The sequence below is a fragment of the Silurus meridionalis genome, chromosome 23 (assembly GCF_014805685.1).
Source record: "Silurus meridionalis isolate SWU-2019-XX chromosome 23, ASM1480568v1, whole genome shotgun sequence".
NCBI classification, from domain to species: Eukaryota; Metazoa; Chordata; class Actinopteri; order Siluriformes; family Siluridae; genus Silurus; species Silurus meridionalis.
In genome coordinates, this window is record NC_060906.1 from 24,316,626 (window position 1) to 24,334,125 (window position 17,500).

At 40.1% G+C, this 17,500-nt stretch overlaps 3 protein-coding genes across 6 annotated transcripts in view; 2 read left to right on the forward strand and 1 right to left on the reverse strand.

Moving 5' to 3' along the window:
* Nucleotides 1-3,841, forward strand: part of prph2lb (peripherin 2-like b) — a 5,840-nt gene extending 1,999 nt beyond the window's left edge. The window contains exons 3-4 of the mRNA XM_046835721.1: nt 942-1,188; nt 3,345-3,841. Coding sequence (XP_046691677.1) covers nt 942-1,188; nt 3,345-3,563 — 466 coding nt within the window. The 3' untranslated portion in view covers nt 3,564-3,841. The remainder of the gene's footprint in view (nt 1-941; nt 1,189-3,344) is intronic.
* A 1,704-nt stretch (nt 3,842-5,545) lies between these two features.
* serpina10a (serpin peptidase inhibitor, clade A (alpha-1 antiproteinase, antitrypsin), member 10a) lies at nt 5,546-13,928 on the forward strand. The gene is made up of 5 exons (XM_046836362.1): nt 5,546-5,702; nt 10,490-11,056; nt 11,732-12,005; nt 12,127-12,274; nt 13,336-13,928. Exons 2-5 carry the CDS (start codon nt 10,495-10,497, stop codon nt 13,522-13,524), a joined length of 1,173 nt encoding a protein of 390 aa, XP_046692318.1. The 5' UTR covers nt 5,546-5,702; nt 10,490-10,494; the 3' UTR covers nt 13,525-13,928.
* A 257-nt stretch (nt 13,929-14,185) lies between these two features.
* The window catches only part of ppp4r4 (protein phosphatase 4, regulatory subunit 4), a 26,609-nt gene continuing 23,294 nt past the window's right edge, over nt 14,186-17,500 (reverse strand). For all 4 annotated transcript variants that reach the window (XM_046836359.1, XM_046836358.1, XM_046836361.1 and 1 more), the window contains exons 21-25: nt 17,188-17,268; nt 16,423-16,513; nt 16,137-16,198; nt 15,406-15,571; nt 14,186-14,559 (exon numbers count right to left, since the gene is read on the reverse strand). In XM_046836359.1, the coding sequence (XP_046692315.1) occupies nt 14,514-14,559; nt 15,406-15,571; nt 16,137-16,198; nt 16,423-16,513; nt 17,188-17,268 (446 nt within the window). In that variant the 3' untranslated portion in view covers nt 14,186-14,513. The remainder of the gene's footprint in view (nt 14,560-15,405; nt 15,572-16,136; nt 16,199-16,422; nt 16,514-17,187; nt 17,269-17,500) is intronic.

Sequence of the window (17,500 nt, forward strand, 5' to 3'; positions counted from 1 at the left end):
GAACTGTTTTGGTAACATTTCCTTACCGTGTCCAGCTTTTTGTGAAAAATCCGTCTAGTAAACGTTGTAAGTGTTTCTGCGAGAAGATCAATTTCTTCTCCTCTGTCAGTCGCTGTGGAATGAAAAAACAGCTATTAAATCCACACAAAGTGACGCTCTCTGACCATCCAATCAAAGGACATGAAAATGCAGACGTTATTGGACGCCTGCTAGAGGGCCTCGGAGTCAGCAACTCAAATCTGATTGGTTACAGCAACGATTTGAAGCCACCAAGAGCCCAATGTTTCATTTTTGCTGACTTTACAGTAACATGTGATGTGACGACTGAAATCTGATTGGATTATTGGGGAAGAATTGAATACATGCTGATGGGCAAAAATAGATTAAAACAAAAGTCAGTTATTCTGAAAGTGTTTAGACCAGTAGAGAAGGTCTTGCTGACCCTGATGGCCAACCACAGGCAGAAAAGCTCGACAGATATCACTCAGGTTAAAATAAATACAAATTCCAAAAAATAAAAATAGATTTCCAAAAGTAGGAAAATTAAAATACAATATGTAAAAAATTTAATTCTTTGACAAAATATATAGAATATGTTTATTTATTTTACAATATGTTCATTTATTTATTTTTATCTTAATAAAAATGTGCAATTTTTTATTGATTTTATTTGCACATACTTGGCAACAAAACTCTTTCTGATTCTAAAAATGGTAAAAAAACAAACAAAAAGTTTAAAAATGTAAATCAATAAAATATAATGAATGTATAAAGAGAGCTTCTTTAAGAGCCTGAAACAGAAGGAAGTTGATTTTGTGCTTCACACTGAACCAAAAAAAAGCAAAAATCCCAAATCTGAAATCCTGCAGAGACAAGCTACACCTCATGATGTTTAGCTCCTCCAACCCACATGATCACCTCGTGCTTCCTCTTCCTGTTAGGCGGCAGAGGAGCAACGTGGATGGGAAGTATCTCCTGGATGGAGTGCCGTTCAGCTGCTGTAATCTGTGCTCCCCTCGGCCCTGCATCCAGCACCACATCACCAACAGCTCTGCACACTACAACTACAACTATCAGAGCGAGGAACTGAACCTGAACCAGAGGGGCTGCAGACACGCCTTGCTGGATTACTACACCCACATCATGCAGTCCATCGGCTTCATCGTCCTCATCATCTGGCTCTTCGAGGTCAGACACCTTTCATGCAGTCGCCATTCCACTGTTCGGTTTCTCAGATCAGGTGCTGAATAGATTTCTAGAACAGCAGCTCTGACAGTATCGCAGCTTTTTGGTGCAGCTTTTTCTCAGATGCTTTGGAGAGTTTCTTAAAACTAATTACGTTCAATTGTTCGTCATGTGGATCAAAAATGTATCATACTGAAAAGTCTTTCATTTGCTTTGGGGCGTTTCTCGATCTGTCCTCACTATTTGCAAACCAGAAAATTAATTTCTCAAAACACGTTGTACAAACAGCGCCACCTGTCGCCAACTGAAGGTTCACAAGTTTCACCTTTGACCTGTTTTGGAGAACCGGTTGAGGATCTGATGTCGTTCACTCGCCTTCATTTGAGACGTTCAAGATTCATCTGCACAATTCATCAATTCAACACATTTACAAAAAAATGTATAGAAATTTCAGCTTCACACATTCTAACATCTTTTTTAACCAGTTTGCATTTAATGACGTTCACAATGAACTGATGCTGAGATGTTTAGGGGTTAAAACTATTCAGGTGAGAAACAGTAGAAAATATTTTGATCAACATGAAATAAACGACTGATAATGTAGAAAACAGCAGACACTCGTTTTTTCTCATTCGCTTTGATCAGAAATGAAAATTCTCAAAACTACTTGTTCAAATGTTACATCATTTACTCACTTGTGCTCATCATAAGAACATTTAGAGCTTCAGTACATTAATATAATGGATTGTGTACGAGTGTCTGCTGTTTCCTACATTATCAGTTGTTTATGTTTATCAAAATACATTATACTGATTTCACCTGAATTGTTTTAACCCCCAAAACATGAGCATCAGTTCATTATATAATTAAAAATTATTAAACCAGTCGTCAAAATCAGTCATCTAAAATTTCTATTAAACTTTTATTTTGTAAATGTGTTGAATTGATGAATTGTGCAGATGAATCGTGAACGTCACTGATGATGGCGAGTGAACGACATCAGATCAACCAATAATTAACCAGTTCTCTAAAACAGGTCAAAGGTGAATCTCGTGACGCTTCAGTTGGCGACAAAATTACAATTTCTAAAAATAGATGAACAACCAAGAAAAGAAGGGACACTGATACAGTGAAAGTGTAAATCCTGTCTGGTCTCTTGCAATCAATCGAAATCAAATATGCAACAAATAAATATATTTGTGCTGCTGAACTTCATAGATGCCGAACAGAAGAAATTCAGACTCGTGCATTTTTTTAATCGTTTTGATTCAAAGGCATTGTGACGATTTTGTGAACGATGACAAAAAGGCTCCTCATTCTGATGGCAATGAGATGTTTATTGACACAAATACTGAGTTTGATACAAACACTAAGTAATGAATTATTACAAAAACTATTCTGGGAAGACTGTGGATTCTTTTCTCATAATTCTCCAGCATGACCCATAATTGTACACTTTTCCAAAGATATATATTATATAGACAAAGGTTTATGGACACCTAACTATAAGATTGATATGGAAGTCTTTGTACCTCCTGTTTACTGTATCTTCTGAGAAGATGTTTCACTAGATTTTGTGGAGATTCAGGAGTCAGGAGGGTGTTAGTAAAGTCATGGACTGATGTAGGTGAGGTGAGGAGGCTTTGGGTGCAGTCAAGGTTAAAGATTTATCTCAAAGGAGCTCTATAGAGATCTTCCACTCCAACGTATGAAAAGCAGATCTTCATGGAGCTGGCTTTGTGTACAGGAGCAATGTCATGCTGGACCAGGTTTGGATCTCCTCATTCAAATGAAAGCCAGAATTCATGCAACTGCATCCAACAATACGTACAAGTGCATGTTTCCAAGTTTGAGGAAGAACCACATATGGGTGGAAAAGTCGAGTGTCCCAATACTTTTGACCAAACTGTATAAAAGAGACGTTCTATTGATCACTTAAATCAGTTCTTCAGTTTGTTTCTTTTGGAAAACCCTCCAGTTCTACTATATAAACCTAAACAAATGGTTTCTCAATCAGAAGTCTTCTGGTAGATCTACTCAAAGAACCCCAGAGAAACCCATAATAAACCTGAGGTTCTGATGTCTGCATTTCAAATAATAAAAATTCTGATCTTCACATCACTGTTCTCTTGTCTTTCCTTTCTATCCCTGTCCTACAGCTGGCTGTTCTCACAGGAGTCCGTTACCTGCAGACATCTATGGAGAACATGCTGAAGATAGGAACTCCTGACTCTGAGTCTGAAGGCTGGCTTCTGGAGAACAGCATCACAGAGACAGCTCGCTACAACTTCAACATCATCAAGAACCTGGGAAAGTGCTACCAGGTGGACGACGATCCCAACATCGACGTCCCGAGCAGCAGCGGGAACGTCTCTTGATCAGTGGTGAGCTCATGATGTCCTAGAAAAGCTTCATCATCTGAGGTTCTACGGTGAAAAGTCACCTGGTGCCATACTGACTGGTTGCCAAGACGGAGTGGAGAAATGAATGAAAACTTGGATTTTGTTGCATAATGTGTGTAAAAAAATGTAAAACCAGTAACCGCCTTGTGAAACATTCCGAAATGTGTTGTTTTTTTATCATGTCCTAAATGAACAAAGTTAGAAGCTCCGATCTTCTGCTCTTGAAAACAAAAATAAACCACCTTTACCTTCTATGCATTGTTTGTTCCTTTATCAATCTATTGACCACAAACATGTAACATTTGATCCATATGGTGATTAATCAGAGCACCTTCTCCTGCTCCATGGTCCAGTTCTGATGCTTACATGTCTACTGGAGGAGCTCTGTGTGGTGAACAGGGTCAGCATCAGCTCTCATGCCGTGATGTTCTGCGTGTTCAGACTCTGTTCTTTCGGATCCAGCTTAAACATCACTGGTTTCACTTGGAGGTCTTTTGGTAGGTGGTGGCAAAACTCCACACATCCTTCACTCAGTAGAAGTGCAAATGCTGATGATTCAAAAGATTCTGGTAAAAGTTGATGTTCTGACTGCACTTTTTTACTCAAGTTAAAGAAGTTTGAGCTCCGACATGTTCTTCAGTAAAAAGTAGTGATTATTACTACCTGTTTTAGTGTCACGCTGGAAACTGAACCTCACGTCATTTTAATATTCGGGCTGTCAATTGATTTGAATATTTAATCGTGATTAATCGCACGATTGTCGTGAGTTAACTCGCAATTAATCGCAACTCAATTGCACATTTTTATCTGCTCTAAATGTACCTTAAATGAATACTTTTCAAGTTTTTAATAATCCAATCAACATGGACAAAAATATGTTTTATGCAAATGTATGTTTATTATTAGTAAAAATCAAACTCGACAGAGCATGAAGACAAAATATTCTTGTAAACGTATTCGAATAATTTTTAAAATATGTAAATCGTAAAGCTGATACAGCACGTAAAACAGAACACCGAACGTAACCTTTGCTATGTTTCCACACGGACGGGTAATGAGGTGACACGGGAGAAACTGCACTTCTAACTTTCATACAGATGAAATCTGAGAAAATTCGTTTTGCAAATTGGTTTATTTCAAAGTAGACGTTTAGGATTTTGGTGCTGATTTGAGACTTGGCGCATCAGTAAAACTCATGTTGAAAAAAATTTGTTTTTTTTAATAAGAGTTTTTATTTTATTTTATATCGGAGTAAAGACAGGACCTGAACAGACGTGTGTTGCGCTGCAGGTTTTAATTTCAAATCTTTTATAAATTAATTGATTTATATTTTTATTTAAAAAGGTCAAACAGAAATGCGCGCTGCATAAATCGCACGTTAATAAAATTTGTCGTTAAAATGAATTTGCGTTAACACGTTATCAACCCTGATTAAAATATTTACACAAAAGATGTTCTAATTTTGTTACCTAATGAATGTATCCAGGCTGAACAACCACCATATAGAACACAGAAAAGATGATGATGATCAGGAACCCAATTACCCATTATTCCTGTTTTTCCATTGGTCGGTAGGTCTGTAGGTCCTAGTAGGTCCTGTAGGTTGGTCTCTGCCTCTTTAAGATTCATTTCCGTTTCAATCCCCGTGTGTGAGTCGGCTCTCAACATTCAACTACAGGAACCGACTCATTGAACCGACTCATTTATAAACGACACATCAGTACTATTTGTATTGGGAAAACGGGAAACTGTGTTCGAACTATTCTATTCTAATTAAAAAAATATTTCCTAAAACTGTAAATCACTTTTATATTCACATACTACATTTTTTTACATTACAGATGTGCAGAATTACAGCATCAGCACTCAGATATGGATATTTGTTTGTTATGGTTGCTTTGATTTAATAAAATTTGCAGTCACATACAGTTGCGTGTGTGTGTGTGTGTGTGTGTGTGTGTGTGCTTGTGAATCGGTTCATAGACACACACACCGAGCTACTGATCAACCCCATAATCCGTCAATTCTCTCCTGTGTCTCTCTGTGTCTCTCTGTGTCTCAGGCTTAAAGAGGAACATTTCTGCAGGATTCCTGCGCTGGAGCTGAGATCATCCTGTGAGTAGAGACATGATGGAGACAGTGAAGGAGCTTTATGATGATGATGATGATGATGGTGTAGATGGATGATGGTGGATGTTTGACGCAGCTGCTGCGCCTTTTTACGGAGCACATGTTTATTCTTAACTATGAATCCGGATTATATCTTTATATCTTTATATTCCTTTAACAAGCAGATCATGATTCAGGAAGATATTAAATACACACACAGAGACGCACCGGCCGCACGCGCGCCCACAAATACACACGCAGGATGAAAATAGAAGAATCGTGTTCTGTTACAAATAATATTCATAGACTGGGTGATAGAAACATCTGTAATGTTCTGAACCCTTATAGTGTAATAATAATAATAATAATAATAATAATAATAATAATAATATGGCACGGAGACTGGGCGTTGCTGCGTCGTTGTTGTTGTTGTTGTTGTCATTACAAATACATGACGTCATATAAATGCCATATTTTGGAGATGAAAAAAAATGGAATGGAAAGAAAAGACCACACAAACATGTCCGTTGTCTCTGGGGTTGAGCTTTTCTTTTTTGACCTCGTTTATTTGATTATTTTTTTATCCAGTGCAGGAAGATCTCTAGCTAAATGTATAATAATATATTGTTTTTGAGACACGTGCATGTTCCACACACAGGAATTCAACAGTAAACGAGTGGATGAAAGTATTGTGGAGTCCAAATGGAACATTTGTGTCTCTAATAGAAGAACTTGTGTAAGAAGAAGATCAGGAGAGAAGATGTGATCAGACTCCCTCACCCCCACACTCACACATGGAGGTGGAAGTGTGATGGTTTGGGGTTGTTTTGGAGCAGAGAAGGTTCCAGAAAGTAAACGGAATACTAAACCTACACGTCTCCCAGTCCATACTTCAACACCATGCAGTTCCGTCTGGACTGCGGCTCGTTGGAAGCGACTTCATCGTACAACAAGACGATGAGCCGAAGCGCACGTCTGAGATCTGTAAGAGTTATTTAGAGATCAGACAGACGTCTGGAGTGATATTTATCATGGAACAACCTGCCCAGTCACCACACCGCAATCCTACTGACCTGCTCTGGGATGAAGAAGAACATCTAGTGAAGAACATCTTCAGCAAAGTATTTCAGCTGAATGTTTGGAGGAAGTGTACGGTGCTGAGTGTGTGTAAAGCTGTTCTTCATGCTAAAGGAGGATTTTATATAAAAAATGATGTGGAACATCTGGACATTTATAGATTTGTTTGGTCAAAGTAATTGCATAGAAACAAAAGGAACATGTACGTGTCTTTTAAAAACCATATATATATCATTGTTTCAGTGTACATGTTTATATACACACACATACTCACATATTCAGGTTCCGTATTGATCAGGTAATGTGTGTGTGTGTGTGTGTGTGTGTGTGTGTGTGTGTGTGTGTGTTTAGTCGTATCTTGTACTTTGGTCATATAAACTTTAAAGCACAAACTCAACCCTCGAACCTGCTCAGAGTTTTAAGTGAGATTCCTGTTTCTGTCCATCAGATTGCAGAACAATGTGTTTATCTCCTCCTTTAACACTCATTTACACACACTGATCACACACACACAGATACAGAGTCCGTCTATAGATTATTACAGATTATTATTTACACATTATTTCATCTTTATAATTTGCTAGTTTTCAGACACAAGAAAAAAATAATTAGGAAACATGGTTCTTCTACAAACACGCAATTGTGTAGGATGTTTTTGGATGCAGGGGGGTGGAGTTTTCCTTCACTTGAACTAGGATCAGTGCATCAGTACCAGACATTATGAATCTTCTCAAAATATCCACAAAAAAAACATCTGCCCAGAAGTGTGGACCTTGCACAGTAAATGGAGACCAAAAGTGGAAAGGGATCTTCAAAAAGAAGTCAAGTCAAATCAGGTTTATTTGTATTGTGCTTTTCACAACAGACATTGTCTCAAAGCGGCTTTACACAAATCAACAGTTAAGGTGAATGGTGTGAATTTGTCCCTGATGAGCAGCCGTGGCGACTGTGGCAAGGAAAAACTCCCTTAGATGTTATGAGGAAGAAACCTTGAGAGGAACCAGACTCAAAGGGAACCCATCCTCATCTGGGTGACATCAAGAGTTTGATCATAAATCTTTCAACAATACAGAACACTGGAGAGTGAGAACTAACATGATTACTGGAGTATAAGATTATAAGTGATGTTCTTTCTGCAGTCTTATACAGTCTATATGGTTAGTAGCTCCGAGTTTTATAAGCTCAGCATTTGTGGTCACCACAGATCCAGCATCAGCTTCTCCATGCCAGAGCCTTTAAACACTCCAGGAGGTCCAATGTCAAAACTCCACACATGTAGCGGGATCCAAATGGCACTGGTACGTCTCTAGATGGTTCGGGATGTTTGTGAGTTCGGCATCTACTTCTTCAAAGGTCCGTAATCATCACGAGGTGGGAGGTGACTGGAGCTGGCCAAACCTCAGGGTGTCTCGGGATGGGGAGAGAAAGAGAAGCAGTGGAGAGGAATTAGCGTAGCTGCTGTTCATGATATTAACAGCACAAGTTGATAATGTGCATGTGATCAGATGTTCTGGAGCACAAGGTTATGATGTGATGTGTGTTATGTGTAGGCTTTGCTAAAAAGATATGTTTTTAATCTACACTTAAACTGGGTGAGTGTGTCTGAGCCCCGAACACTGTCAGGAAGACTATTCCAGAGTTTAGGAGCTAAATGTGAAAATGCTCTACCACCTTTAGTGGACTTTGCTATTCTAGGAACTACTAGAAGCCCAGAGTTTTGAGATCTCAGGGGCGTGGCGGATTGTAGCGTGTTAAAAGACTGGATAGATACATGGAGATAAACCATTTAGTGCTTTATAAGTGAGAAGTAATAGTTTGTAGTCTATTCGAAACTTAACAGGAAGCCAATGTAGGGACGATAAGATCGGGGTTATGTGATCATATTTTCTTGACCTTGTAAGAACTCTGGCTGCTGCATTCTGGACTAACTGAAGCTTGTTTATTAATGATGCAGGACATCCACCTAGTAATGCATTACAGTAGTCTATTCTGGAGGTCATGAACGCATGGACGAGCTTCTCTGCATCAGATATAGACAACATGTTTCTTAACTTAGAAATGTTTCTAAGGTGAAAGAAGGCTGTTTTTGTAACTTGGTTGATATGATATTTGAAAGACAAGTTGCTGTCTAATAACACCCAGGTCTTTTACCGTTGAACTAGTGGTTACAGAACATCCGTCTAAATGCAGGTTGAGATGCTGGAGCTTCTGTATACTAGTTTTTGGGCCGATGAGCAAAATCTCAGTCTTATCAGAATTTAAAAGTAGAAAGTTATGGGTCATCCAATCTCTTATTTCCTTAACACACTCAGTTATCCGAGTTAATTGAGCTATATCTGTAGTGTTCTCGTACAGTGTGTTGGAACTCTGACTAAACACCAAGATAAACCAAGTAGCCAATGAAGACAGAGTCGTAGTAAGGTTGACCATTTACTGTGACCTCCTCATTAACATGTGGTGAAAACTGTAATAAAACATTACATAAAATATAGAATGAAATATCAAAACATTTAGAGCCTATGTTTTGATAAACACACCATTATAAGTAACTAACACCAATTCACTTGTAGCAATAACACGAGCTACTAGCATTGCTTGTACACACGTAGCAAACAACAGTTTACAACATCTGATCAAACATCACATTTCCTATCTAAAGAGAGAAAAATCAACTCACGGCATTGCGTCTCTGTGGTTTAAAGCTGAAGCAATAATATTTAACGAGAGCAAAACTTTCTTCTTGTTTTACATGCTGAACCGAGAAACTAGCAGGAAGGGATCCAACAGGAAGTGACAAAACAGGAAGTGACATCATCCAATGATATTTTACAAATTAAACCTGAGAATATTAAATAACATATGCAAACCGAATACTTAAAGGTTAACTCCCCTTAAAGGACAACACAATATCACCTGGTTTAGATGAGATATATAGCTGAGTATCATCAGCATAACAATGGAAACTAATTCCATGCCTTCTAATAATATTTCCTAACGGAAACATGTATATTGTGAAGAGCAGGGGTCCTAGAACTGAAACTTGTGGCACGCCATAATTTACTTGCATTAGCCTGGATAGCTCTCCATTTAAATCTACGAAATGGTAACGATCGGACAGGTAGGATTTAAACCAGCTTAATGCCTGTCCCTGAATGCCGATGTAATTTTGTAACCGATCTAGCAGGAGATCATGGTCTATAGTGTCGAATGCAGCACTAAGATCTAGCAGAACCAACAGCGAGATGAAGCCTTGGTCTGAAGCTAAAAACAGGTCATTAGTGATTTTAACTAGAGCAGTTTCTGTGCTATGATGGGGCCTAAAACCTGACTCTTCAAAGATATTGTTCTCTTGCAGGTAGGAACATAACTGGGCAGCGACAATCTTTTCTAAAATCTTAGACATAAATGGGAGATTTGAAATTGGTCTGTAATTCGATAGAGGCACATACCAATCTTATACTCAGGTGTCCACAAACTTTTGGCATCCAAGTACAATTGTGTTCCTCTAAGTCTGTGAGACCAGTTTGGGGAAGAACCACCGAAAATTAAGGTGTCCTAATACTTTTGAGACTGTAGTGCATGTAACATTTATGGAAGGAGTCTCCAGTGTCAGTGCTTTCTAACAGCCTAATACACAGGGTGCTTTTACTTATGCACATCATAATTATTTAGCAAACATTTATACTCATTTGAATAATTCGCACTTTCATTAACAGGCGCCATGGAGAAAGTTTTGGTTCTTCTCAGCATGATCCTCCTGGCAGGTGTTCGAGCCCAGACGGTGAGCTACGATGTGCAGGAGCTGTCTAGCTGGAGCATTAACTTTGCGACGGCTCTGTACCGCAGGATCTCTAGCACTAGCGACGATAACTTCGCAGTCTCGCCATTGGCAGCGTCTCTGAGCCTGGCGTCTCTGGCAGCGGGAGCTGGAGACAGCACGAGCAAAGAGCTGCTCCAGACCTTAAACCTGGCTCTTATGGAGAGAAATGGTGAACCAGACCGGATCCCTGCTCTGCTTCAGCAGCTGAAAGACGCTGCAGCTCAGATCATCGCGACCGGTCTGTTTATCAGCCAGAAGATCCAGGTCGAATCCGGCTTCAGCAGCCAGGTCAGAAAGTTCTACAGTGCCGACGTGAAGAATGTGGAGTTCTCCAATGCGCAGGCCACTAAAGCCAGTATCAATGAGTACTTCACAGGAAGCACCGGGAACAAGATCAGGGAGGTGGTGGACACCCTGGATCCTCAAAGCCAGCTCGTGGTCATCAGCGCTGCATATTTTACAGGTGAGGAACATTTGAACGCGTCACGAATTTTTTTCTAGGTTTGCTTCCCTCAAGGTGTGGATCATCTTGCTGAGAAAGCACGAGGACAACACTAACACACAGTGATCTGAAGACACTTTCTTTGTAGAATTTCAGAACGTATCAGAAAGGCATCCAAGCAGAACCCTTTCAGGAAGCTCTCTGCTCATTATTTGGCCCAGAACCTGTCTGGTGTTTCGCTGCTACCAAAGGTTCCACAAGGGTTCTTTAACAGCTAAAAGTTTTCCATTTATTGAAAACCAGGCTAGATCATTAATAAAGGCCATTTTGCTGTAGTAGCTTAGATTAAATGGGTTCTTCAGATGATCTTTAAGAGTTTCGTGGATAACTATTGGCTTGTATCTTCTAACATATGGTTCTCCTTGAAATCCCTGTAGTAGAGGAAGACATTTTCAAACAGTTCTTGGAATTTTTAAGGATTTCTGCAAAGGGATTTCTGAAGAACCCATATGAGTTGTAAGAGCTGGAGAACCAGATTTGTGCCCCATGCTGGGGGAATTTGGTTCTTTAAAGGTTCTTTCCAGGCTTTTTGCAAAACCTAATGTTTTTTGTTGTAGAAAAACATTGTTCTACACAGAATTTAAACACTTCCACCAAAGGAATAATTAGAGGGCATGGTGTATTTTTTTCTCCCAGGTCAGTGGAAGTTACCGTTCAACGCGAGCTTCACTCAGGAGGAACGCTTTTATATTGATAAGTACCACATTGTTCTGGTGCCCATGATGAGCCGCTCTGATAAATACTACTTGGCATATGACCCGTCTCTGAAGGTGGGCATTCTAAAGCTGCCATGCACTGACGGGACCGCCATGCTGGTGGTCCTGCCTGATGAAGACGTGGATTACACATCAGTGGATGAAGCCCTGACTACTGAAGTGTTTCTCAGATGGATAGCAAAGCTGAAGAAAACGTACGTCCATCACACACCGGTCCACAGGCTAACACAGTAGCTGAATTTTTAACACTAATATATCAGTGAATAATCATGACATGAATAGTAATGTATATCTGCTCTTGTGGTCACTCCACAGGAAGTTGGAGGTCCTGTTGCCTCGGTTTTCTGTAGACTACTCCTTCTCTCTGAAGAAAAGCCTGCCCAGTCTAAACTTTACCAAATTCCAAGATGGAAGTGCAGATCTTTCAGGAATCAGCAAAAGCTCTGAGCTGAGTTTATCTGAGGTAGTGTATCAGTAATAGGCAGCAGGGGGGCAGGAGGGTAACTGAGGGGCAACAGGTTGAAGGGAACAGAGTACTGTAATAATGACCAGAACTGTAATTACTGCACAACTGCCTGCTTTCTCAAGAAGAAAACTCTTTTTCTAAATATATACAAAATCTAAGATCCCCAACAGGAACTCTGACCATGCCCACCAACTCCTACAGAAACTCTGGCCACACCCATTGCCTCCAAAGAAACTCTATTGCACCCACCAACTCACACAAACTCTAACTACACCCGTTAACTTCCATTGAATCACTGACCACGCCCACACTTTTTCACAGACACACTGGCCACGCCCATAAACCCCCTCAAACACACTGACCACACCCACCAACTCCCACAGATACTCTGACCACACCCACCAACTTCCACAAACACCTAACCACACCCACCAGCTCCCACGAACACACTAATCACACCCACAAACACATTGACCACACCCACCAACACTCACAAATACTCTGACCACACCCACCAACTCCCACAAACACATTGACCACACCCACCAACTTCCACAAACACATTGACCGCACCCATCAACTCCCACAAACACATTGACCTGCGCACCAACTCCCACAAACACACTGCCACGCCCACAAACTCCCACAAACACACTGACCACACCCACCAACACCCATAAACACGCTGACCACACCCACCAACTTCCCTAAACACACTGACCACAACCACCAACTTCCACAAACACACTGACAACACCCACCAACTCCCACAAACACACTGACCACACCCACCAACACACTGACCACACCCGCTAACACACTGACCACACCCATCAACTCCCTTAAACACACTGACCACACTCACCAACTCCCACAAACACAATGGCCACACCCATCAACTCCCACAAGCACAGTGACCATGGCCACTAACTCCCACTGATACTTTGAAGTTATTTTAGTTTCTTTAAAAATGACATCATCATCTCACATGACCTGAATGTATTAGCTGAGATCTTCTGCTGCTGGCATGATGGTACATTATGCTTTCCCATTTTCAGGCACTGCAGAAGGTCATAGTGGAAGTGGATGAGCAAGGAAGCTTGGCTGCTCCGTCCTCCAGCAGCCTCCTCGTGGACACTCTTCCTCCGAGACTCACCATCAATCGACCGTTCCTGTTTCTTATCTATCACGAGGCTACTAAGAGCCTGCTGCACCTGGGCCGTGTGATCGACCCTACTAAGAAGTAGCCATGTTCACGCTGTCTCCTGCAACATTAGCAAACCCTTTCTCCTGCGCGCTGATTAGTATGATGTTCACACCTGTATGTAATTAATGCAATGCAGTTTATGGAGTTATTCAGCATCAGTAATATAAACGCTCACCTGTCACTTTAGCTGTATTTTATTATGCAATTCCCCAGTATTACATTTTACCACAGTGCTACTGAATTCTGGATTCTGATTGGTCAGGAGGTCACAGCAGCTTTTATATAATATTTGTTCATGCACAAGGATGTGTTAGTGGATGACCTACATATGGATTTGTTGATGTGGTGAAGTTCCTTGGAGATGATAGAAGGAGTCTCCAGCGTCCAGTTAATAACCTGACCTGATGATTTGGTGTTATATTAAAAGCTCTAAACAAACAGGAATCGGTTGATTTCTTACGTCTGTCAGTATTGCGTGTGGAAAAAAAAACACAGTTGGTGTTCACCATGGGATTTTATTGATTGGGTTCTGCGTTGGTGTGAATCACTTTGGTGCTTCGAAAGCACCAGGAACGATCTCACTGGTGGAAATGGAGAGTCCCAGAACTCCTAAAGGTGGTGCTCGGTCATAAAAATACACACTTTGATCGTAGCCAGTCGGAAAATATTATAAAACAAAGATCCTGCAAAGCATGCTATAATACAAAAAAAAAAAAAAAGAAAGAAAACCAAAATAAATGACAAAATAAATAAAGAACATCATTACCTATTACTCCTTTTTCTTTCTTTTGTTTTTGGACAAAATGATACAAGATTTGGTGCGGAATAAGGCAGAGATGGATCGATGTTTACTTGTGAGAAGGATCCTGGTGCCTCCTTGGTTCCTCCTCTACAGCCTGAGCATGAGAGTTCAGCAGGTTCTGCTCCAGAGGAGGAATGAGGGATGAACGCAGCGTCCTGAAGACGAACGCATTGCCATCTGGTTCTTCTTCAGGCTCCGTGTCAGAGTCCCCTCACCTGTACGGTACATCACTCCCTTCCAGACTGCATGCCGAACGAGTTGGACTTCCTTTGTCTAATACATACAGTGAGGTTAAGAAAGAAAATTATGTTAACACTTTAAAGCAGCGTAATAAAAGATCTAATGTTTGGCAATAAAAATTTACTTAAATCCTTTTTCTTTTCATGTTGGTTGATTAATTCGTTTTAGATGTCAGGAGACAAATACTTAAGTAGTATTCAAGGTTCATAGTTCAGTAGTCATGTGACCTTAATAACACCATAAAAGCGCCTCTGAAGCATGGTGGTGGAAGCCTCCTGCTCAGAATTGACTTTGTCTTCTTGGTAACTATGTTGTTTTATAGAACAATAGACAAAGATGTAGTTTCTTATAGAAATAGGGTTAAAAACTGCTGTAGTAGGTAAGGAATAAAAAGACCAGCTGAGAATATTTTCCTTTAGAAAATCATAAAATGATTTTACACAAAATTTCTAAAAAAAAAGGAAGTCTTTAATATACCTTTAATTTTAACGTCATGCAGACCAAGAACCCCCACAGAACTGACCACGCCCATTTAAACCTGTATTAACTCTAACCACACCCATTTAAACCTGTATTAACTCTAACCACGCACATTTAAACCTGTATTAACTCTGACCACGCCCATTTAAACCTGTATTAACGATAACCACACCCATTTAAACTTGTAATAACTCTAACCACGCACATTTAAACCTGTATTAACTAACCACGCCCATTTAAACCTGTATTAACTCTAACCACACCCATTTAAATCTGCATTAACTCTAACCACACCCATTTAAATCTGCATTAACTCTAAACACACCCATTTAAACCTGCATTAACATTCTGGGCAACTTCTGCAACAGAACATATTTTCGCTACAGTGTGAGGACGTACATGGAGAGTTTTCTGGACTGTGTGTCTTTGCTGCTCGTGTTGCTGCGATGCTCTACAGAGCTGCTCGTGTTGCTGCGGATCAGCACAGGCATGGACGAGGTGGAGGGAGTCTGCGACAGCGACGGAGACGAGGACGCCGCAAAATGATGGGGTCTCAGGGCCTCATCTAGGTGACAGGAGGAAGGTTGTTAGACTGCAGAATTCTTTGGGAACCATGGGAAGGTGTAGAAGAGTTCTCCTGATGCTGAGTTTCACCTTGCATTCTATAACAAGATAATACACTGCATGGCTAAAAGTATTGGGACACCTGACACCTGCCAATAATTTTCCAGCCATATAAGGGTTCAAAACTGCTTCACCCTTCACTTGACCCAAACCTGTTCCAGCATGACAACGCCTCTGTGCTCAAAGCCAGGTCACTGAAGATATGCTTTCCATTGATTGGAAATGTGTGGAAGATCTCCTACTATAGAGCTCTAACTCTAATTGGGGTGAATGTGAACGCTGACTGCACCCCAGGCCTCCTCACCTCACCTACATCAGTACCTTTTTTTTTAATAAACCCTTGTGACTGAATGAATATAATATAATATAATATAATATAATATAATATAATATAATATAATATAATATAATATGATATAATATGATATAATATGATATAATATAATATATACTTGTACAAATATATAAATATGTGTAAAAAATGTATAAATAATAAGCATAATTACCATTCATTGTTATTATAGAGCTCTTTGCTGATCCAGGACAACTTCCTGACTCCTTCACTTTTCTGAGGAATTGTACATATGGTGTGTTAATGAAATATAATGACACCTGTTATAACATCTATTACAGTCTACATAGCAAGACCTTGAACTCAATGGGGCAATTTCAAAATCAACATTTTTTTAATTCAAAAGATATGACTGAGGAATTTCCCCAAAATTGAGTGACTGTTGGAATTCTGTTCAACTTCAGAATGAAGAAGATGTAAAGAGAAGCTGGTCTACTCACAGGCTTTTCTCAGAGTTGGACATTTTGGGAGTGCTCGGGTGGCTACTGAGGGAACGACTGCGGGCCAGTTTAGCTCTCCGCATCTCCTTACCTGGAATCATCACCATCATCATTGTTATCATAGTCATCATCATCACCATCATCATCATCATCATCATCGTTATCATTACCACCACCACCACCATCATCACCACCACCACCACTATCATCATTATTATCATCATCATCATCACCAACTCTTTATCATTTGATCACCATCACAACCATCACCATAATCATCATCACCACCACCACCACCACCACCATCATAATCATTATCATCACCACCACCACCACCATCATCATCATCAACTTTATTATCATTTGATCATCACCACCATCAATATAATCATCATCATCATCACCACCACCACCACTATAATCATCATCATCATCACCACCACCACCACCATCATCATCATCATCACCACCACCACCACTATAATCATCATCATCATCACCACCACCACCACTATCATCATCATCACCATCATAATCATTATCATCACCATTATCATCATCACCAACTTCAATATTATATGATCATAACCACCACCATCATCCTCATTATCATGATCATCACCACCAACTTCATTATCATATAATCATCATCACCATTAACCATCATTATCATCACCACCACCACCACTATCATCGTCATTATCATCACCAACACCATTCTCATCATCTTCACACCACATCCTCTCTATAAGAGCTCACACTAACCAGCAGATGTGGACAGAGTGGCTCCAGATGTGGACCCTGACATTCCTTTGGTTCCAGACAGTCCTGCTTTGCTGTCTCTTCCTGTGCAGAACATCAGATCATTACTCAGTTCAGTTCTCCATTCTGATTGGTCAGAAGGTCCAGAAATGAGAATACGTGTGTAATCACTAATACGGTGACATTTTCTATAAGATCATGGTCATTAATGTGCTGCAGCTGAAAGAAGTCTCCAGCTTCATCTGTTTGATGATCTTATCGTCCCGTTGTTGATTATTTAACTCCGGCAGCGTGACCCTGAGTTAGCGAGAAGCTG

Coding starts and splice junctions, on each gene's coding strand:
- serpina10a (XM_046836362.1), top strand. CDS start 10,495: ATGGAGAAAGTTTTGGTTCTTCTCAGCATGATCCTCCTGGCAGGTGTT. Junction 12,006..12,126: donor ATAGCAAAGCTGAAGAAAAC/GTACGTCCATCA, acceptor GTCACTCCACAG/GAAGTTGGAGGTCCTGTTGC. Junction 12,275..13,335: donor CTGAGCTGAGTTTATCTGAG/GTAGTGTATCAG, acceptor TCCCATTTTCAG/GCACTGCAGAAGGTCATAGT.